This window comes from Pteropus alecto, unplaced genomic scaffold (genome assembly GCF_000325575.1).
Source record: "Pteropus alecto unplaced genomic scaffold, ASM32557v1 scaffold75, whole genome shotgun sequence".
Taxonomy (NCBI): domain Eukaryota; kingdom Metazoa; phylum Chordata; class Mammalia; order Chiroptera; family Pteropodidae; genus Pteropus; species Pteropus alecto.
In genome coordinates, this window is record NW_006440638.1 from 21,092,408 (window position 1) to 21,116,674 (window position 24,267).

Below are 24,267 nucleotides of genomic sequence, written 5' to 3' on the forward strand. Positions count from 1 at the left end.
GTAATAATAAAATCTTGAGCACATTTCATATTTGATAGCTTATTCTAAATATAGTAATCAGGAAGAATTTGAGTGACAAGCTACTTCATTTGTCTTTTACTTTTTTAGAATATTTACAGTTTTCGCAATTATTGCTTGACAGTTTAGGTAAAATTTACGTGTTTAAAAAAGTTTGCTAAAGGGATTAAAGTTTTAAAACTTTATTTTTAATTAACCCATTTACCATTTGCCCCGAGAATACTCACTGGCAGCACTTGGCAGCTGCAGCATTTCCTCCAAAATAACTCGCAGATTACAGTCCTAACCTTACCCCTAAAGTTTGCCACAAAATATCTTGCATTTACTCTTTTCGCATGGCTCTAAATATATCAATAGTCTTTGGAAACAAATGACATCATTCTGTGTATAGCATTCTGTTTTTAGTAGTGGTATTCATGTTTACAAAATGTGATTTTTGATCGCTGAAAGTGTCAAATCCTAGAAAACATAGCATTCCTACGCATGAGGTTAACATTGTTTTCGAACAGTTGTTAGCCAAAGATTCATTTGATGAATTCGATTTATGTATACATTTCTGTTACATTAGGATTAGAGACAAGTTCTATTTAGAAATAACTCCAAGGACAGTTTTTATGTTTTATTTTCACATTGAAAACCAGTCAGATTTGCTTCAGCCTCAAAGAGCATGTTTATGTAGAATTAAATTAACACTGGCAGCAAGCTGCACTTTTTTTTTTCTAAACTGGAAATGGGTTAAAATGATTAAAATAGTCTGTTACTTGGACTCTTTCTGAGTCTGTTATTTATTTATTTATTTTTTAAGTCTCATTGTGAAATGTGAAACACATACAAAGTCAAGAAATAGAACTTCGCCAGCACCTCAGAAGCCCCCTTATGTCCCCTCCCTAACACTGTTTCCCTCCCCCTCCAAATGTAACCACACCTTGATTCTTATAGTAATAAGTTAATCGCTTTTCTTTATAGTTTTATCTCTAACCATATATCCCTAAACACTATAGTTTAGTTTTGCCTGCTTTTTAAAAATAACTATAAAAATGGATTTGGCTTTTTGTGTTCATTATTATGCTTATGAGTCAAAATTACATGCAGACAGTTTTTAAAAAATTTTAATTACATGGGGAAAATGGAATAGGAAAAATAATAGAAGGACTTAGGAGTTAAGTTGAATGTTTTATTAATGGCTTTACCTCTAACCAGCTTTGAGCAAGTCACTTGAACTCTCAAGATCTCCTTTTTCTTCTCTAAAACATGATAGAATGGGTTTAAATGATAGATAGGACCCCTACAGCTCTAACATTTGATGAAACTGGATAAATAAGTGTTATACTGTGCTATCTTTAATTTCTTTCATTTTTGTTTTTATTAGGTTGTCTTGGAGATACCCAGTTTTGTTTTAGATTTCGACAGTCTTCTGGGAGGAGGGTGTCACTGCATTGTCTCCTGGATCAATTTGACAAAGATTTACCAGTTTACTTAAAGGTTGGAAAAGTAGTAATAGAAGAATATCCATGGAGAGGAAACTTTAGAATTCAATTAATTACTCAGTTACCTCTTATAGCATTCAGAACTTTTTTGCTTTTGTTTTGTTTTTATATTATGCTGCTGGATTTCCTGAGTCTGATTCATAAAGGTTTAGTATGTGAGTGAAAGAGACTTTATAAAGTTACTGTTCTTGTAACACATTATAATACTATTGTGAATTATAGAAATTGATTAGAATGCTGAGGTGATTTTCTTTCATTTGTTAATAACTGTTTAGATGTGGAGGTAGGGTGGTACTATACCAGTAGATAGCACTCAGAGTTGAAGAATCCCTGTGGTAATCCCTACCTACTGTAGGATAGAATTATAGTTGTCTCTTTTTGATTTTTTAATGAACTTTGTGTATTAAAAATAATTTTAATAAATCAGATGACTCCAGATTGTAGGTTTCTGTTTGGTACTGCACACTGAAGAGCATTTCCATCATATCAGCACATCCAATATGAACTTGACATTGTTTGCCTAAAATCAACATTGACAGTTCACGTCCCTGGTTCTGACCTCCTGGTAATGACAGGAACCTTCTTCCAGTTAGCAAAGATATTACCTTAGATTTAAATGTCTCTTATAGCCATCTACTTCTTTCTATAACCTTTGCTATCACTATTAACATATTCTTTAACTGATGATAATAATTGCTACTATTTATTAGAGCTTTTTACATTCCAGGCACTGTATCAATAATCATGTATTATCTCATTAGTCCTCCCTATTGTGTTCTGAGAGCATTCCTTTTGCAGATAAAGGAATTGAGGGCTACTGAGGATTCCAAAATTGCCCAAAGATATCCTATCTTTTTTTTTTTACAATGCAGTTTATTTTACAGTGTTGCCAGCCAAAGTATACATATTATATAAAAGAAATAAAATTTAAAACCTGTTGTTTTATGAATAAAGAGCTAATGATAGTACTATTTCTTTGTCCTCGATTTTTGGCCTTTAACTTTCCAATTTCCAACTTCACCTGTTTTCTGTACAAGTGCCATATTTTAACCCAAATGAACTACATTTACCTTGCTTTTTCCTGGGATAGCTTGTTTTTTTCTGTCTCGGTGTGTTTTTGCTCAAATTCTTAGCCTTCTAAACCCAGAATATCTTTATCTTTGTTTAAATCATATCTATCTTTCAATGTCCACTTCGAAACCAGCTGCCTCCAGGAAATCTTTACTGATCCCAATAGACAGAGGTAATCTCTTCCCCGTTGGCCTCTTTGTAACACTGTACTTTCTTCATAGTACCTTCCCTTCTATTCCATAATGGTCATTTTTGTGCTTTTCTTATCCTTCTTAGATTGTTATCTCCATAAAGAACTGCCTTATGCATCTTTTTATCTTCTCTAACACAATACCTTGCTCAAAGTATGTGTTTGATAAGTATTTGTTAAAAGAATAACAGATAAGGAACTGGGCCAAAGTTTATTCCATTAGGATGTTAAAACATAAAAAATTTTTTGGAATGTAATTACCTTTCAAATTGTATGTTGGTAAACATTCCGGTGTTTCATTATTTTGGGGTAATATTTAAGATTCGGATTGGTATTTAACTCTTTTTATTTTGTCTCTTGAAATTTTACATTTGGATACCTCATTTTGTTAAGACTGACCCCTAATACAAAATTGTAGGCAGAATTTTTTAAAAAACTGAATAACGTTGGGGAAAACAGAATTTGATTGTTTCCTGACTCCCATTAACTAGTACAGATATGAATAAAAGACATAAGCAGAGTAAGCTGTAGGAGGGAAATATGACTTTAACACTTTAGTTACCATTATCTTATCTTTGGACAAGTTAGCAGGTTATTGTCTCTTACTATCATTATTATTGTTAATGTTGATGGAAAAGCATAACTGGCTCTTCAGTTCAGGTTTATAGAGGAACGTGATGTTTAATAATAAATATAAATATATTCAATTTGTCACTTCTTTCATAGAAGGATCCTGCTTATTTTTATGGATATGTGTATTTCCGACAAGTTCGAGATAAAACTCTAAAAAGAGGCTACTTTCAGAAGGTAATTTTATATAGAAAAAAATATTTTTAAATTGTGGTTAGAAAAATAGAAACTGTTTGAATGAACAGTCTTTAAAGTCTTTGATATTTTATCTTTAAACATAATAGAATTTATATATTATCTTGTTTTTTTTAGATTATAGACACCTATTCCTAGATGTTTGTTTATATTATAGACACCTGTTCCTAGATTTTCAACTGCTATTGTATTTTGCCTTTCTGCTATCCCTGTACTAGATTCCTGACAATAAGTTATAGTTATTTTTGGAACTGTTAAAAGCCAGAAGAATCTGCTTAATTTTTACATTTTAGAATAAAGGAAAAAAAATAAACAGATTATAATATAGTTACAACTAATTAAAGTCCACATTATCTTTTTGAAGAATCAGTAAATACATGTTAGCAACATCTTAGTCGTTACTGTTTTTACTGTAAATGTACAACCTTTTACTTTCTTAAAAAAAAAATTAGTTCAGGGTTAATCCTAGCTATTATGGACCCACCTTCACCTTTCGTAACCTTGACCAGTAATTAATGCTGAATACAAAGGTAAAAAGTAGTTTTCAAGAAAAATAGATTTTGAAAAATTAGCAAAATCTATATCTAAAGTGATCAAAGTATAAAGTCAATTTCTAAGCATGTAGCTATGACCATTGAACTCTAAAAGTATTAGTCATAGGTCTTAGTTTGAAAAAGCATCACAATTTGCTCTTTCCTTATTAGAAGAGTTCATTTAACTAATTCCTGATATTGCTTTGCTAACAACAGTTGTAGCTAGGATTTGGAAATTACCCATGACATTAGTCTGTTTATTGGAAATTCTTTTTCCTAGAGAGCAGAAAAATCTGTGACTATGCCTTTGTGCTATTAAAATGTAGTTATAAGGTTAAACTTTCTGCGTTCTGCAACTGTAGTATTGTTTCCTTTTTACCATTCACTGTAAAAGCCTTTTTATTTCAAAATCCACACATTTGCTGAATTCAGCTTGTTAGTAATTGATTATGTAAGAAATGACAAATTATAATCATTAGGAAATTTTTAAAAATTGTTTCTTTTTTCCATCCAGTCTTTGGTTTTGATCAGCAAACTACCTTATATTCATTTTTTTCACACTGTGCTCAAACAGATAGCACCAGAGTATTTTGAAAAGAGCGAACCTTATTTGGAAGCAGGTAAGTTAAACATTATATAAGTTAGGTACCTTTATGAAAGTTTTAAAAATTTTACTGGAAATGATCTGATAAAAATGAAGTTGACCTAAAAAATTAGTTAAGAATTTTAAGGGCTATATGGTGGGAGAGAGATGTAAAACTATTCTTCTGGCGTCTTTATCTAGAAACACCAAAGACTGTATCTTTTTATCTCCTTTTGCAACATAGATGATGCCTATTTATTAGGATAATAATACACAAATATTGAGTTGACAGTTCGGATACTCTGAGTACTTACTATTAAACAGAAATCCTTATGTCACTCGATATAGAGAAGGGCTCTGCCAGGTGGTGTGCTTTCGTAGCTAATTTTAGTAGTAATAAATGAATATGAAAACTCTTTATACCAATTATTTTGTTGCTTTAAAAAAATTTATTAACCAATTTATGTAGTAAAACCTAGGCGTATTTCTGGTGAAATGTAAGATTCTTTCACTACTTTTCTTTTACCTTTGATCTTCCATCCTTCTCAGTGTATTTTTCCTGCTCTGTAGAAAATAGAAAGTAGCAAATAGAGTTTTAATTTCTAATGTTCCATTTTTCATGTTTCAATGGTTCCACTTATACTAAGGAAATACTTTATTATGTTTTTCAGCTTGTAATGATGTTGATCAGTGGCCTGCTCCAGTGCCAGGGAAAACATTACATCTTCCTATTATGGGGGTGGTAATGAAGGTAATAGTTTCTATTTAATTTGTCTCCTTTTTTAAAGATCTCTGAGTTCACACATGAATTTTACTTGTTAACTACAAGTAAATTTTACTTGTTAACTACAAGTAAAATAACATTCAGACTTGTTATTGCTTTCACTTGTTTTTCTTTGATATGAGGAGTTATGGAAATACCACAATTCATACTGCTGCACAGAACCATTAGTCACACAACCCCAGGGGCCACCAGTCTCATTTCATCCGATGGAGTTTGCATGAGGGGGCCATTCTTACATAATACACGTGAATGTAAAAGCCACCTAGAATTCTGCTACTCCATGGCCCTCCAGTGATGGGTGGTATTGCAGAATACTTGCAGAATGGAGTATGAATTACTAAAAATTAAAAGAAATTAAGAAAGCCATTGGTTCTTAGTCTTAAATGATCTTAACATGTAATGTCAGATTACACCTGTCCATCATAGGGCATTGTTCTCTATTAAGTCTTTTTTCCTTCATTAAAAAAAGTGAATTACCATTTTGCTCTCAGGCTTTGTATGAATGTACTCTAAGTGCTTTTGCAATTAATTTTCAAGTTGGACTTATTTTTGGCAGTGCTTTCTCTTTAGATGTGCTATTTCTGTGGGAGCTGTTCTGTTTTTTTCCTTGGGAAATCATCAAAAGTAGTACTCATAGCTCTGGGTTCAGAGTTCTCATAGTTTCCTGTGAGATTTATCCCATAGTTTGGCAAGCTTGAGAGGGTGTGTTTGGGTGTGTGTATATTAACAAAGCAAAGATTGGAACAACAAACAGGAAGTGGTATGAAGTTGATGTCCTTTTTGTTTTTCAGCACATTTACTTCTCATTAGGTTAGTTATTTCGATGCGTATGGGTGTATGAAGACTTAGTTCACTTACTTTGTGCTGTGACTGAAAATAAATATGACTTTAGTTTTTTAATCTGACAAATACTTTGCTTTTATGGATTTTTAGGCATTGTTCATGGTACCTTTTTTAGCAGCAGGATAGAGAATTTCTGATTCCTCATTGTGTTAGGACTGGCAAATTATAGCAAGGACATTCTTTGTAGCCAGAGTTAATTTCTTGTCTTTATTTTTAAGGTACGGATTCCCACATGTCATGACAAGCCTGGGACAACTCAAATAGTACAGTTAACTCAGCAGGTAGTATGGTACTGTAGTAGAATAATCCAGCACATACAGTCTCTTTAACAGAATTTATAAGTAGCAAATGTAGTTTCTTGGGTTTACATTTCTGAATGTTACTGAAATATCATATTAAATAATTTTTTGATAAACTTCCTGATGTTTCTCAGATTTTTTTCTTGTTCTTTGGTAGATACTATTGAAAACTCAGAGCTTATACTGTAATTGTGAGGACAGGGGAAAGTAAATATATATTTTTTTTAACAAGGTTTAATTTTAGCAAAACTCTTACCTTAGAGTGGTCAGTAGACTTTCATTTTTAGGAAACTCAGTCAAAAAGATTCCATAGTTAATGATTGCCTTTCATTTTTCGCAAAGCTACATCTACTCATGGGTGGGGTTGAATTTTTCATTTGAATTGTTTTAATTGGTATTATTAGTGCTTACATTGTTCTTTGAATTGAAGAAAAATGGAGAGCAGCAGAAAAACTAATTTTGCCTGTTATATATATCAACTAGTGTTATGGTAGTATTAGTACAGTTGTGAATTAATTTAACATTTGACTATTGGATTAACGCTTTATCCATGGAATCTGTGTTATCCTTGAACTTCGGCTATGTTAGGGGAGATTGGTAAGACCCACTCTTTTTGTGGCTTCTCTTGGAGGAAGAGAATTTCAAATATATAGGACAATAAGGCTTAAAGATCATGAGATAAATAGGCATATTTAAAAAATTAATTTCTGTAAATTTTAATTACAGCTTCTATTTTTTCTTTTCTGTCTCTTAGGCAAACACACACATATCTGTTATTTTACCTACTGTTCACGAGGTGGATCTTTTCAGGTAAAAAGTAAAAAATTTCAGTTGTCTTTTCTCTTTTTTTTTGGTGATGTTAATTTCTTAGAAAATGAATTTTCTTAAATGTGGAAAAAACTGGGAGAAAATAGTTATTATATTTCATATGTTATAAGTTAATGGTTCATCCTTAAGTACATGTTATGAGCTTTGACAGGGAAATTTGGATGTGGATTGCGTATTTGTACATGGTAGAAATAAATTATTTTTGTTTGGTTTGATGTGAAAATGGTATTGTAATGATATAAGAAAACGTGCTTATTTTTTCAGACACATTTTAAAGTATTTTGAGGTAAAACGTCACGAGGTTTGTGTTTTAAAGTACTTGAGTAAGAAAAAATAAATGAAGTAACAATGGCAAAATATGCTAGATGATATGTTTAAGGGGGTTCTTACACTATTGTCTTTATTTTTCTGTATGTTTGAAACTTTTCAAAATGCAGAATAAAAAAAAAGAGAACCTAGCACAAAAAAGAAAGAAAGAAAAAGTACCAATGTTCGTGCCTTATACAGAGCGGCTAAATAAGAATCTTTGGATTGGTGCCTAAGTTCCAACTCCCAGATAGTTCTGATGTGTAGCCCAGCTTGAGAAACCACTGCTATAAATGAACAATTACTAAATACTAATACATGTATTCAGGAGTCACGTGAAAGACCTAGAATAGGTTTTTTGGTTTGATTTTTTGTGTATGTATAGGGAGTGTGTATGTGTGTGTGAGATCTTTAAACTGCATGGAATACTGCTTCAAAGATTGATTAGTTTTATATGCTAGATTTGTTTTATAAACTTGGCTCTAGTACAGCCCAGTAATCCTACTTCTAGGTATTTTCTCAATAAAATGAAAATATGTACCTATACAAAGACTTGTATGCAAATGTTTATAGCGGCTTTATATACCAGCCTAACTGGAAACAGTGCAAATGTCCATTATTGGTAAGTGGATAAACAAAATAAGATGTATATATATGCATGGAATACTACTCAGCAATGAAAAAAATGAACTATTGATATAGTCAACAACATGGATGACTCTCAGAAGCATTATGTTTTAGTGAAAGGAGCCAGATTTTAAAGAGCTTCTCACTGAATGATTCTGTTTGTATAATATACTGAAGAAGGCAAAACTATGGGGACAGAAATCAGATTAGTGGTTTGCCTGCGAGTGAGGGAGGCAAATAGACTACAAAGTGGATGAGGGAATTTTGAGGGGTGATGGAACTTCTCTATATCTTTGATAAGGGTGAATTTTATCAAAATTAATTACTGGTAATTACTGGCGATTAGTTCCACCACTAACACCTTTGATTAGTTATGTGTCTTTTCTCCTGAATATAAATTACATGTTATTTTTAAAGTAACACAAGTTAGTTTGTTGTTTTTTAATTTTTGATGCTCGAGATGAGAAAACCAAACCTTGACGAATAATAACCTCATAGATAGTACTATGCCAAGCATTTAATATCTGATGATCGGATTAATGCTGTATCCATGACAACACTTTATTTTGTATGTGTAGAGCTTACATTTTATGTTTATTAGTGTGAATGAGAGCTTAAATGTTTGTATTGAAGGTGATTTTTTAGACCAAGACTCAGCTTGGACCTGGAAAGATGTTTGAAGTTGAGTGACATACAGTTGAGTAAAAGGGACCCATTTTCCTTCTTTCACCAGGTCAAAGTTTGTCAAGCTACTACTACTCCACAGACTGTGCCTTTGGTTCTTGCGCTCTCTTGGTCACAGAAATAGTCTTCTCATGTAGTTTTCAAGTTGGGCGTGGAACTGAAGGACAGTTTTCGGTCAAAAGAAACTGACATTCTCTTGCCTAGAGTCAAGGACATTTCACCTCATGATACTTGCAGTTGGTTCTTGCACAGTAAGAGGCATATAAGTTATGTGTTGTGTTCCCCTTCCCCAACACCCCCCCACCCCTACCATCTACAACAGGGGTCCCCAAACCCTGGGCCACAGACCTGTACCCATCCGTGGCCTGTTAGAAACTGGGCCACAAAACAGGAGGCGAGCAGCTGGCGAGCAGCTGGCGAGCAGCTGGCGAGCAGCTGGCGAGCGAGCGAAGCTTCATCTGTATTCGCAGCTGCTCCCCAGCGCTAGCATCACCACCTCAGCTCCACCTCAGATCATCAGGCATTAGATTCTCATAGGAGCACTGGTCCCTGGTGCCAAAAAGGTTGGGGACTGCTGGACTAGAAAGTAAAGCAATTTTGGCTTTCTACCTCGTTGGCAGAGTAGACAACAGTTATGGGTTTCAAAGACTAATATCTTTCTGGAAAAATTGAAACCTACCTACCTACTTACCTATCTACATCTCCTTCCCTTCCTGCCTGCCTGCCTGCCTGCCTTCCTTTCTTCCTTCCTTCTTTCCTTTTCCTCCTCTATTCTTTCCCTTCCCTTCCTCTTTCCTCTTCTCTCTTCTCTCTTTTCTCTCTTTTCTCTTTCTTTGTTTCTTTCTTTCTTTGTTTCTTTCTTTGTTTCTTTGTTTCTTTAAAAAAAAATTTCTTTCTTTCTTTCTTTCTTTCTTTCTTTCTTTCTTTCTTTCTTTCTTTCTTTCTTTCTTTCTTTCTTTCTTTCTCTTTCTTCTCTTTCCTTCTCTCTTCTTTCTTTTCTTTCTTTCCTTCATTCCAGTTTATAATTTTTTTTCTGGGGGATGACATTTGGGTGGATGAGAGGGAGGTGGATGGGCACTTGGCATAAAGCATGATACTTCAGAATGGGGATATAAAAGTGATGCTAAAAAATACCTTATGATGTCCCTACAGACCCCTCATTTTAGTAATTCTACACTGTAATTAATTTGATGTATATCATCAATATTTGTTAACATTAGAGCTGGAGATAGGTTTTCTTTCTTGAATATTTAATAATTAACCTCCCCCCAGTAGAAACTACTTTGTATTACCGGTATTACTTGGCGTAATGTGGAGATTTCAGAGACTGTTTCATCTTGTAACTGTACTCTTATCTATTTGTGCCCATACTGATAATATATTATTGTATTTGAGAGAAGAAGTAATTTGTAAGTTTGATGCTTTAGTTTGAGGGTATCCCACTATTAAAGTCAGTTGGTCAGATGTTTCCACATAGACCTTTTCCATTTTCCTTTGCTATTTTTTATTTTTAAATTACAGTTGGTCCTCCATATCCATGGCTTCCACATCTACAGATTCAAGTAATTGGGGATCGAAAATATTTGGGAAAAAAAAGTTATATAGTATTAAGGAATGACAAGGAAAAAAAGTCTGTTAGTGTTCAGTACAGATGTAACTATTTATAGGCCTAACTAAATAATACATGTCAGCAACAATATAACGACTACTTACATATCATTTACATTATATTAGGTATTGTGAGTAATCTAGAGATGATTTAAAGTATATGGGAGCATACAGTTTATATATTTTCCTATATGCAAATATTATGCCATTTTATATAAGGGACTTGAGCATCTGGATTTTGGTATTCACAGGGGTCCTGGAACCAATTCCCCTATGGATTCTGAGGGGCAACTGTGTGTGTGTATACTTAAAATATAAAATATAACAGTATTTAACATGATACATACGTGTGTGTGTACACACACACACACACACACTGCGGTAAGTAGTAAGTACAGTACAGAACACTCTTTTTCTCTGAACCATTTGGTAGTAAGTCAGAAACCTGATGCCTGCTATCCTTGAATACTTTAGTGTTTATTTCCTACAAATTAGGATAAAATGTAACCATCAAAATTGGAAAATAACATGAATAAGTTAATACCATCTAATACTAAGATTGTATTCAGATGTCACCAGTTGTCACGGTAAAATTCAGTTCAGAATTGTCTGTTGCATTTAGTTGTCATGTCTCCCTAGTCTCTCTTTTTTAGTCTAGAGTAGCTCCTCAGTCTTCCCCTCACTTTTATGACCCTGACATTCTTGTGGATTATAGGACAGTTATTTTGCAGGAAATACCTCAGTTTAGGTTTGGGATTTACTCATGACTAGATTCAGGCTCTGCGTCTTAATAAAGAGGTAGCACACAAGTTTGGCTTGCCTTGTTACTGAGAATGTTCACTTTGATCACTTGATTAAAGTGTTCTCCAAGCTTCTCCATTGATAAGTTGTTCTTTTTCCTTATGTAATTTAGTATTTTGTGGGGAGGTACGTATATAAGTTATTTATTGCCGTGTAATAAATTACCCCAGTACGTAGAACATAGAGGCTTGAAAGAGCAAACATTATTTCACACAGTTTCTGAGGCTTAGGAATCCGGGAACTGCTTAGCTAGATGGTTCTAACTCTGGATCTCTTATGTGGTTGCAGTCAAAATGTCAGGTGAGGATTTAGTCAGTTGGACAAATAGGGCTGGTAGATCTTGCCTAGGGATGGAGGTCTGCTTCCCTAGAAGGCTTACTTACTTGGCTGTTGGCTGGAGGTCATAGTTCCTTTTGGCTGTTGGCAAGAGGCCTTATTCCTAGCCATGTGGACCTCTGCATAGGGCTGCTTGAATGTTCTCATCATCAGCTGGTGATCTGAAAAAAGGCTGAAGCCACAATGACTTTTATGACCTAATCTTCAGATTTGTACATTGTCACTTTACCTTATTCTCTTCCTGTGAGCCTTTAATCCAGCCCATACCTAAGAGGGGGATAATTAGACTCTATGTTTTAAAAGGAGTGTCAGTGAATTTGTAGAAATATTTTAAAACATCAACATTATTTATGTGTATCTGTATGGATTGTTGGTTTCTCATTTTATTGAACAGGTTATTAAAATCCATTATTGTCATCTATTTTACTCTTCAGATTATTTCCAATTTGGCCAGTGAGAATCCACTTCAGGCTGGCTTCTGTTTTTTGACATATCCTTGTCATTCTTTAAATACTTCCTTGCTTTCTGGTGTAAAATGTTCCAGGCTTATCTCTTTTTTTAAATTAAAAAAATTGATACATAATTCCACATACCATAATATTCACTCTTTTAAAGTATACAGTTCATTGGTTTTTAATATGTTTATAGAGTTGTAAACTATCACTCCTATCTAGTTCCAAGACATTTTCATCACTTCAAAAAGTAACCCTGTATCCATTAGCAGTCATTCCCCCATTCCCTCTTCCTCTAGTCCCTCATTACCACTGATCCACTTTCTGTCTCTATGGATTTATCTATTTTGGACATAGCATATAAATAGAATTATGCAATATGTAGCCTTTTGTGTCTACCTTCTTTCACTTAACATATTGTTTTCATGGTTTATTCATGAGTAGCATGAATCATTACTTCATTGTTTTTATGATTGAATTAATGTTCCATTGTATGGATGTACCACATCTTATTTATCCATTAATCCATTGAAGGACATTTGGATGGTTTCCAGTTCTTGGCTATTATGTGTAATACTACTATGAACATTTATCTGTAAGTCTTTGTGTGGACATCTGTTTTGAGTTCTCTTGGGTTCCAGGATTATCTTGTATTTTCTCTTCCCCATTCCTGGAATCAGCCTTTTCTCTAAAAAGCCTTAGCTTCTTTTAGTGGAGAATAGGATTTAGAAGCCAAGATCTGGACACTAGTTGTGCTCATTGCTATTAGGACATCATCGATTTTAGGCCATCTCAGTGAACAGAGCTAAGGAGTATATATACACATGCATACATATATACACATAATATATACATTTATATATTTATTTCTACATCCATATATATTGAAAACCATAAAGTCACACTGATACCCCCAATTCCAATCAAACATGATTCTAGTTTTCTCTCTTTTCATATTTGTATTTTTCTCTGACTACCTCCCATTATTCTTAATTTCTTAAATTATTTGCTCAGTCCCCTGTTAGTAATTAATCTTTCATTTCTGCTATAACTCTCTCTTCTGTGCAGATGCCTTTATCACACCTCTTGGGCCCTGTCTGGCACTCTAGACCTAGTTGCCCTTTTTCATGGACACCCTCCTTACCCTGCTCAGGCTCTGTTGCATGCTGGATTTACCTCCATGTGGTTACCTTCCTATCCCATTCAAGGTTCCATATCCCACAGTAGGCCTCCCCTCCATTTGGATACCATCCTCACCCTGCTTGTGCTCTGACTCCTGATGCCAGGCCAATACCCACACAGATGCCCTCCTTACCTTACTTGTGCACCTACATCTCACTCCAGGCCACCGCTCCATGTGGACACTCTTATTCCCCTGCCCTAACATCCCACCATCGACAACCTCCTTAACCTACTCTGGCTATGACAGACTATACCATGCTGCCCTTCCATGCCTCTCACTCTTCCTGGGCTCTGTCATCCCAAACCAGATCACTTCCACATATGTACTCCTTTCTTACCACATTTGGGTTCCAACAGCCCATAGTAAGCCACCCACCCCTCCACGTGGATGTCTACCTTATCTCACATAAGCTCTGACACCCCTCTCTGGGATGATGTGGCCCTCTTAGTAGAGATGCCTACAATGTTTCATATTCTGCTTTAGGATTGAATTATTTAAGTAGGAAGAAGGAAGAAGTGCCCCTTTGCCTCATCCTTGAACTATTTTTTTGCACTTTACATTTGTCTTCTTGACTCTAATTAGTTAAAATTAAGTTTTCCTAAAATTTCCATCTCACAAATTTGATGTATATTTTTGTATTTAAATATTATGCTTTTTTTCTTTTTCTTTTTTTGTGTTGTGTATATGTTTTCAACTAAGAAGGTTGATTATGATTTTTATAAATATATAAGTATTTTTTCCCCTAATATACTACAAAAAATCATTACCCTACTGGGTGGAATTACTAAATAAGTAAGTAAAAGTTACCAAATGTCTGAGACTAAGTAATGTACCAGAGTTCTGTCCTAATAGGTTTCCACCTAATTCCAGGGCTGCTATAAAAATATGCAGTATTTCTGTAGGAGGAGAATCTGCCCAGGAAATCATTCTGTTGTTGGCAGTAGAACTTCTCCTTGCAATTTGTTTTCATCATTCTTTAATATGGAAAGCTTTTGCTTTTAAATTAAGTACATCCAATAAACATCCTTAAGAAAATTAATTTTTCTTGTTTCCTTAAAAATATTTAGAATAGAACTTCAAATGTAACAAAGCAATATTGATAAAATAAATCTACCATGTGGGACAACAATTTAATAATTATTTTATTTGCATATTATTGTTTATCAGCCATTCTGGGTGTCAATATACTGCACTTAATCTTGTAAAAATTGAAACAAGTCAAATCGATATATATTTTTATGTGGATAAAAGGGACTTATCTATATGCGTCACCATATTCTAAATGAATTTGTCTATCAGATCAAGGTACAAATAACTGGAAGAATTTATATCACTATGAAGTTTTTAGAAGGATTATATAGGAATTTAAAAAACAGATTGGATAAACAACAATATTTCTATGGTATAAATATGTTTCAGGTGTTTCTGCCCAGTTTTCCTTCACAGTCAGATGCTTTGGGAGCTGGTACTGTTGGGTGAGCCCCTTGTAGTCATGGCACCATCACCATCGGAGTCTTCAGAGACTGTATTGGCACTTATTAAGTGAGTATATTTGCTTCCTAATGGTGATAGTTACAGCATTTTCCCATCTGTGATATGTTTGTATACTCATTGCATTGCATTGCATTGATCCACACAACAACCCTGTAAGAAGGTAATGCTCATGATAGCATCGTTTTATAGATGAGCAAATTAATTCAGGCTCCATGAAGGCTGGAACTATGTTTTTCTGAGCAACAAACACATTCATTCACGTACATGAAGTTGGCACCTGATACATATTAGTTGTGTAAATGGTTAGTATCTAATAAAAGGCATATAACTAGTGAAGATAAAACCAGAATTTCACCCCATCTTCTGCCCCAAATCCAATGTTCTTTCAATATGCCATTCCACATTTGGTATTTCCTTTTGCTTTCTAGTTTCTTGGAATGAGTTTACCACTTATTGAAATAGATAAATTATCTCATTGGGGGTATACTGTATATATAGATAGTTTATAGTTATTGAGAACGGCCTTTAATTTCTGTGTCCTTTGTTTTACATATTCTTCTTGCTCCACAGCTGTATTTCTCCATTGAAGTACGTCAGTGATTTCAGACCTTATTTCACTATTCATGATAGTGAATTCAAAGAATATACTACCCGTACTCAAGCCCCGTGAGTAAACAGAATAACTTTTATTAACCAAGTATTACTTTTATAGCCAAATTATTTAGAATTATTTTTGGTAATGACTTTTGATTTAATTTTATATCATTTATTTGTTTTCAATTAGATTTGTTAGGGTGAATTGGTTAATAAAATTATATAGGTTGCAAGTGTACAGTTCAGTAATACATCATATGTATATTGCATTGTGTGTGCACCACCTAAAGTTAAGTTTCTTTCCATCACCTTATATGTGACCCATTTTACCTTTATCTGCCTTCCTCATTTCTCTCTGTGGTAATAATTTCAAAGTTTAAATTTTAACTTAATGGCAGATTGATTTTATAAAGGAAGCTTTAAGAAGCTGCCGGGTCACATTTCAAGAGTCAGTATCTTATTTTCTTTGAATGATTTTATTTATTAGTGGAAGCTGTATTGTCATTAATAGCCACCCAACTGTACTTTCAGTTCTATCTTCTTTCCTTACCTCAGGACCTGTTACAGCATCAGTTATCTCTTCTTGCTCTGTAACTTCCTTTTCCTTTGTCCTCTTCATTGAATCAGCATATAGACATGAAAATTCTTCCCAGTTTGTAAAAGGGGAAAGGTTATCTTACCTTTTCTCTTTTAGTTCGTGCTCTATTGCTCACCTCTTTTTCATAGCTAAGTTTCTAGTATAACAATAAAAATTTCCATTTACTGTCTTCGTTTCTTTGTTTTCTGGTTGCTTCTTAGCCCATTGTAGGTTGTTTCTCAGTCTCCACTAATGTTGTTCTTGCCGAAGTCGGCAAGACTATTCTCACTGCCTGATCCAGTGGGCACATTATTGCCCCATTTTTCCTGCTTTCCCTTTCTTTTAACATTTAAGCTGTTGACCTTAAAAATATTTTAAGGGGATGGGGCAGAAAAAATATTTTAACCCAGGATACCACTCTTACCTGACTGTCTGGTGGTACATCTCACTCTCCTGTGCAGACTTCTCCTCTTCTGCCAAACCCTTAAATGTTGGTGTTCCTCCAGTATTGTGTTCTGGGTTCTGATTTCAGACTGATAATTTTTTCCGCACAATCTTATCTGTACCCATAGCTTCTGTTAACATGTATATACTAATAACTGACATTTATCTTCCTAGTCAAGATCTTTTACAAGGTCCAGAACTATATATCCAGGTTTTTTTTTTCTAAACCACATTGCTACCTGGACATGTTAATGGCACCAGAAACTAAAAATGTTCAAGCTGAATTCTTTTTGTCTCCTTTTCTTTCCTAATTCCATGCCTCTTACTATTTTCATGAATGGTGCTACTTTTCACTTAGTTATCAAAGATCTAAATTGTGATCAGTTTCTCTTTAATATGGTACACATCAAGTTTTACCAAATTCTGTCCATTCACACCCTAAAATATCTCTCTTAACATTTGTTATTTTCTTTCCAAAACTGTCTTCCCAGTCTTACTGTCTTCAGTCTGTTTCATATTTGCTGATGCTTTTTTCCAAACCTCTTCCCCTCCTCATAGAGCATATTCTAAATTTCTCTCAGAGTGACCACTCTTATAAGTACATTTTCATTCATGTGGTATTCCTCCACTCAGTTCTCTAGTAGCTTCCTTTTGCCAAACAAGATTACATCTAAATTTCTTAGCATATTAACTTGGTGCTTAAAGATCTGGCCAGCATCTCCCCATCAATTTCATTTCTGACTATTCATCCTTTCCAACTTGTGCTCTAGGAATGCTGAACTATTTGTAGTTCTACAAACAGACCATGATCTCACTTCATTGCTTTGCACATACTGTTCATTCTCCTGCATCACCTTTACCACCCTAAGCACTTGGCAAAGAATTACTTATCTTTCATATCTGTGCAAATGTTATTTCTTTGATGAGGCTGTCTTTTAATCTCCTGGAGACATAGTGTCTTTTTTGTAATTATTGTACATTTTATTCCACCTTCGCTGTTTTCTAATTTCTGACATCATAATTGAGTTTGTATATCCTTCTTCCTGTGTGCTTTTAGAAAGACCATGTCTTTTCATCTGTACATGCCTACGGCTAAACATGGTGTCTGGCATGTAGTTTATATGTAGTACATTGAATGAAGGAAAATATAATCCATTTATTGTTCACTCAAAAGAAATTAGAAACTATTCTTGACTGATGGAACATTCATCTTTTTCTCACTATGTTTTTGCTTTGTTTGTTTTTATGTAGGCCATCGGTCATATTAGGAGTAACCAACCCTTTTTTTGCGAAAACACTTCAGCACTGGCCACACATTATTCGAATAGGAGACCTTAAACCAGCAGGTAAAGTATAAACTATTTCTAGTGTGTAATATGGCTGATCAGGTTTCTTTTTTCTCCTTTGTTTTCATCTTTTGGTTACTTTTTAATTATGCCGATAGCAACCTTCTTTGAGGCAACCTAGATAAAGGCCTTTGGAAAAGAGCATAACTCATTAAAATATACAGATTCTTATATTTGTAACTCATTCCTTCTACTGAAACATGTACTTACAGTGTTACAAACATTGAATGAATTATAACAAAATGAAACCTCAAAAATTCGAGCTACTTTTTGTATATGTATAGCCCAATTAAAAAGGGATTTCCAACAATGCTTGAATAAAACCTTATATAAGCTCAAATTAATTCAGCTTGGCACAAAATTCTCAGCTCGGTCTCAAAAAATATATACATTTCTGTGGTACTGGTATTGATTAAGGAAGTGGTCAAAAGATTATGCTTTTCTTGAGGAAATAAGATATATATGCCTTGCTCATGGTAGCTGTTTAAAAAGTGTTTTTAAATGAGTAAATGAATTCTGAGGTTGGGAGTTTTGTTAACTTAGATGACACTTTAATGGTACCTCTGACATTCCTCACTGTATGCTCCTGAATTATCCATTCAAATAGTTAAGATGATATGTAAAAATATTTTTAAAAAACTTTATGATGTGATACTTTTAAAGATTTTTCTTTTTAGTATACACAGGTATATTTAAAACATTATTTAATAATATTATTTTATAAGATATCCCTTCTGGTATATGCATAAATCTAGATAGACATGATTAGAGTCAGGGAATAACATTTTAAATTATATTATTTACGAATATTAGACTCAGTGTTACAGTGAAATCCTTAGATGCCTTATGAAATAAAGGAAAGAGCAGAGGGTTTCACCCTTGCAGTCATATCTGTGTGGGCTTAGGCAGAGTGGCCTCCTTAAGCCTCATATTTGTCTGCTGAGGAGATTAAACACAGTGACTGAATAATGGCACTCTGTAAATGTCATGGTCTCTTGCCATTTCATTAGTGTTCTGTCTGATTATTAATGATAATTCAGAGCACAGCAATCACCAGGTCTTAGCTAAGAGATGATATGAAAAGTTTTTTTTTAATCTTAATTTAATCTTGACATTGACTTTCATGGTTTTATCCTATTAATAGAGGCTATTTGATTACTATAATTGTAATATAGTAAACTACTATTATTGTCTTTTTCCAATGGAAAAAGCCTCAATGTTGGGGATGCAAGTAGAGAAATTCTTGCATAAAGTCATTGGTAAAGTAACATGGATTGATAAGTCTGTTTAACTTTTTAAGAAATCCAAACTATTTTCCAAAGTGGCCCACCATTTCCTATTCTCACCAGCAGTGTATGGGGGTTTCTATCTCTTTATATTCCTTCCAATATTTGATATTTCTATCTTTTTCATTGTGGCAATTTAGTGGGTTTGAAATGGTGGTTTTAATTTGTGTTTTTCTAGTAACTAATGATATTGAGCATCTTTTCATCTAATTTTTCTTTGACGAAATGTTGATTTAAATCTTTTGCCCATTTTTAATTAGATCATTTGTCTTATTTAGTTACAAGAGATCTTTATGTATTCTGGACATGTCTGTTTTCAGTATATGATTTGCAGATATTTTCTCACAATATATGCTTTCTCTTTTTGTTTTTTTATTGCTATATTTCGAAGCACAAAAATGTTCACTTTTTCCCCCAATTCTAGTGAGATACAAGTGACATACAGCACTGTATAAGTTTAAGGTTTACAGCATAATGACTTGACTTACATATATAGTGAAACTAGTTGATATCCATCATCTCATACATATTTTAAAAATAAAGAAAAAAATATATATTTTTTTGTGATGAGAACTTTTAGAAGTTACTCTCTTAAGAATTTTCAAATACACCACATAGCAGTGTAACTGTAGGCATCGTGCTGCATGTTACATCCCCAGGACTTACTTGTCCTACAGCTGAAAGTTTGTACCTTTTGACCCCTTTTTTCTAGTTCCCCCACCCCTTGCTTCTAGTAAACACAAAAATGTTTAATTTTGCTAAGTCTAGCTAATCATTTTTTTCTTTTATGGATTGGCCTTATGCTGTTGTATCTAAGAACACATTGCCTAACCCAGGGTCACAAAGATTTTCACCTATGTTTTCTTCTAAAAGTTGTTGTATTAGCACTTATATTTAGGCCTGTGAACCACTTTGAGTTATTTTTTGTGTATGATTTGGGTTAAGGGTCTGAAATCTTTTTTTGCATGGTGATATCCAGTTGTCCTAGCACCATTTTTTGAAAAGACTATCCTTTTTCTATTCACTCACATTGGTACCTTTGTGGAAAATCAACTGGCCATAAACAGGGTTTATTTCTGAACTTGTAGTTCTGTTGCACTGATTTATGTGGCTCATCTTTACAGCAGTACAGTGTCTTGATTACTGTACTTTTATATAAGTTTTGAAATCCAGAAGTGTAAGTCTTCCAACTTTGTTTTTCTTTTTCAAAATTGTTTCAGCTATTTTTGGTCTTTTGTATTCTATCTAAGTTTTAGAATCACTTTGTCAGTTTCTGCAAAAAGCCAGCTTAGATTTTGATAGAGATTTTTGTTGAATATGTAATCAATTTGGGGGAGAATTTCCATCTGAAAAATACTGAGTCTTTCAATCCAGGAATTTGGAATGTCTCTCCATTGTTTAGATCTTCTTTAATTTTTCTCAGCAATGCCTTGTAGTTTTCAATATATAGGTCTAATTATAATGTTAGATGTAGGCTTTTTAAAGATGTCCTTTATCAGGTTGAGGAAATGCCTTTTTCTTCCTGGTTTGTTGAGAGTGATTATCATGAGTTGGTGTTGAAATTTGTTAAATGTTTTTTCCATATTTATACAAATCATTATGTGATTTTTGTCCTTCGTTAACATGGTGTATTATAGTAGTTGATTTTTAGATGTTAAAATATTAAATCAGCCTTACATTCCTTGGATAAATACCATTTGGTCATGGTGTGTAGTCCTTTTTTATGTTTCTGGATTCGATTTGCTAATATTTTTGTTGAGGATTTTTACAGCTGTATCCATGAAGGATAGTCAACTGCGGTTTCTTTTCTTGGATATCTTGCCAGCTAATTTTCTTGTTGCTCTGAGAACTCTCTTTAGGCAGGTGAAGTTACCAAGGACCGAAGGGAGGAATGGGGAATGATAGAAAAAGGAAAAGAGAAAGCCTTTTAAATTTAGTATGTTTATAACACTTTTAAGTGTTTCTCTTGAGGTATTTTTCTGCTAATTAGAAGGGCGGTTTAGGTTGTACCTTCTCTTAACCTCAAGACTAGAACCACTTCATATACTAGATGAGTTGTTCACAGCAGGCCTGCTGGAGTCCTGTCCATCTGTGACTCAGACCTTTGGTTGTGACATAAACTATCACCACCTGGTGGCAGTGTAAGTTTCTACAGTACAGAAGCAGAATTTTGGGAAGTGCCAGAAAAGAACCTTTGAGTACTATATCTGCATACTAATTGAGTTGCTTTCAATTCCATTTACTCTTAAAGGATACTTTATTCATATTTGGCATATAAATTTTCGATTTTATGTATTTGGCACAAATATTTTAAATTACAAGTTGAGTGATAAAAGGGAAATTTTAAGTAATGATAGATAATAATGAAAAGACAAGTACCCATTTTATATAATTTACACAGTAATAATTCAGTGTTCCATTTATCCAGTTTTAAGGTACCAGGAATACTAACATTAACTGAATATTAATAATGTTAAGAATACATTAGTTACAACGTCTCTAACTAATAAATAGTAAATTATTAATCTTATGAAATTCCAGTTTTGTGATACGTGAAATTTGAATAAGTGTAAGAATTTTTGTGATGTTTCTTTCAGGGGAAATTCCTAAGCAGGTTAAAGTGAAAAAATTGAAGAACCTAAAGACTCTGGATTCTAAACCTGGTATTGACTTTTATTAATTTTTAAATATATACCTGTGTGGGTACTTGGTTAAAAAATTACTGTTTACCTTGTTTTCTTTGCTTCTTAGGAGTTTATACTTCTTATAAGCCATACCTAAATAGAGATGAAGAGATTATAAAACAATTACAGAAGGTAATTATTCGCTCATATTATTAATTTAAATTTTCTTGTTCAGGTATGTAATATCCAGTTAGTCAATATGTGCTTTATGGAGAGTAATGAGGTCTATCTTTTGAACCAAAGTTTCATAAAAATCAGGAGACTAAAGTAGCAGCAATTATGGGCTTGAAATATGGAGCTGCAGCTACAAACTAGTGCCAATCTTCCTAGAAACTTGGAAGTTATAGTGAAAAAGTCATGGACTCTACCATGAGGTAACTTAACACTAGGGGATAGTCAGCATTTTTTTGGAAAATGTAAATAATATTAATACAGCAAGTATGAAATAAAGATAATCTTTGTTTGTACTGATATTTTTAAGTATGAAGTGAATGTCTTATGTTTTGCTCTTAGAATTTTTTCATAGTATATTGCATAATAAACCAGATTAAAATAGTTCGTTTGTTTTATATCAAGTAAAATATATGTATTTTTACATATCAGTTGAACTTCTATAATTATCCATTGTTTTACATTCCCTAACTCTATAGGTTCTTATTGTTTCCTCTTTTAAGGGTGTACAACAGAAACGTCCTTCTGAGGCTCAAAGCGTTATTCTGAGACGCTATTTCTTGGAACTGACACAAAGCTTCATCATTCCATTAGTAAGTTAACATATATATTAATTTGATTATTTGTTGAAGGGCAAATGAATGTTTTTCCCATTCACCAAAACTTTATGTTAAGGTGTGTGTTTTGCCTGCTCATGTGTTTAGTGATTTAAAATAGAGGCCTTTACAGGAGACCTGGATTCTTTATTCTAGTTGGGAAGTTACTTCCTCTCCATGGGTCTAAATTTCCTTATCTGTAAAATATGGTTAATTCTACTTTTCTTAAATACTTTTCAGGATTGTTGTGACTATCTTAAATGATATAATTGTAGTAAAATGTTATATAATGTTGCATTTTGTACCTTAATAGGTTATCCAGTAGCTTTTCTCTGATTTTACTTTCTTGAGCACAGTTTGATATGATATCCATGAAACTGGAGCATCATGATAACAGGGGCCTTATCTGTCTGTTCATTATCTTTTTCTCAGTCTGGTAAATGGTAGTACTTAATAAATATTTATGGAATAAATAATGATGATATGGTTATTCCATGAAATTCAGTGGAATATCATTAAAATACTAAAAGAAGCATCACAATATCAGGCAGTATCATGATGTGGTCCTAGTCTGGAGACTGCATTGGAAAGAGATTCCATGTAGTTGTTAATGTAAAGTAGTCTATCTATGAATCTTATATGAGGACAACCTGCGGATCTTTGCTATTATATTTTGTGAAGAAATATTCTTTCTCGTTCAATGGATGTCAATTTTTTTTGTTCCATTTAAATTCGTTTAAGTAAATGAACTTTAGCTCTTAAGAGCATGAACTAAAATTAAGTAGACCTGAATCCAAGTTCAAATTGTGTGACCTTGGATAGGTTACTTAGCCTTTTTTGAAGCTTTAGTTTCCCAGTAATACCTGCCACATGGGATGGTTGCAAAGATTAAAAGAAATTATGAATGTAAAACATTGAGTATATTTTCTGGAACATAGTTATTTACTAAGGTTATTATCACTAAAAACGTGTAGTCCCTTGGATTGTCTAAGATTTAGTAAAGTATTATTAAAAAATCTGACTTCTCAATTCAATCTGAATTTAGCTATATCTATTATAGGGAGCAATGGTGTTGTTGATGTCCGTTGAAAGATCATATAATGAAAAACTTGGAAACCCATTTCTTTTAAGTAGGTCTATTTAAACATTTTTGAAGATTCTGTGTAAGAACATCTAACTTGATTAACTTTTTTTTCTTGGTTTTAGGAAAGATATGTGGCAAGTTTAATGCCTTTGCAGAAAAGTATTTCTCCATGGAAGGTATAAATATATTCAGTTAAATTTCTATTTGACTTCTCTAACTGTAAATTCAGTGAACATATCCATTTCTAATTTTTAAATATTGTATGCCCTTTTTTCTAGAGTCCACCCCAATTAAGACAGTTCCTTCCAGAAGAATTTATGAAAACACTTGAGAAAACAGGACCTCAGTTGACCTCTAGAATAAAAGGCGATTGGATTGGACTTTACCGGTTAGCCTTTTTTCTTTTTCACCCATTTGTAGAGCTTTATTTAAAACACACACACACACACACACACACACACACACCCCAGAAAATGGACTTAAACTTCTATTTTTTTATTCAAAATTTCGTCGTTTCACATGGTTCTTCTAGC

General features: G+C 33.5%; 1 protein-coding gene across 4 annotated transcripts in view; it reads left to right on the top strand.

Moving 5' to 3' along the window:
• Positions 1-24,267, top strand: part of DENND6A (DENN domain containing 6A) — a 42,880-nt gene that overhangs the window by 14,438 nt on the left and 4,175 nt on the right. Inside the window, exons 4-17 of one of the 4 annotated variants that reach the window (XM_025050709.1) lie at positions 1,388-1,500; positions 3,493-3,573; positions 4,699-4,744; positions 5,379-5,458; positions 6,553-6,615; positions 7,388-7,443; positions 14,878-15,000; positions 15,523-15,618; positions 17,819-17,913; positions 21,797-21,862; positions 21,951-22,015; positions 22,558-22,647; positions 23,857-23,910; positions 24,013-24,122. In XM_025050709.1, coding sequence (XP_024906477.1) covers positions 5,441-5,458; positions 6,553-6,615; positions 7,388-7,443; positions 14,878-15,000; positions 15,523-15,618; positions 17,819-17,913; positions 21,797-21,862; positions 21,951-22,015; positions 22,558-22,647; positions 23,857-23,910; positions 24,013-24,122 — 836 coding nt within the window. In that variant the 5' untranslated portion in view covers positions 1,388-1,500; positions 3,493-3,573; positions 4,699-4,744; positions 5,379-5,440. Of the gene's footprint in view, positions 1-1,387; positions 1,501-3,492; positions 3,574-4,638; positions 4,745-5,378; positions 5,459-6,552; positions 6,616-7,387; positions 7,444-9,235; positions 9,330-14,877; positions 15,001-15,522; positions 15,619-17,818; positions 17,914-21,796; positions 21,863-21,950; positions 22,016-22,557; positions 22,648-23,856; positions 23,911-24,012; positions 24,123-24,267 lie in introns of those variants that run through there. The other 3 variants (XM_025050707.1, XM_025050708.1, XM_025050710.1) reach the window with 3 other exon arrangements.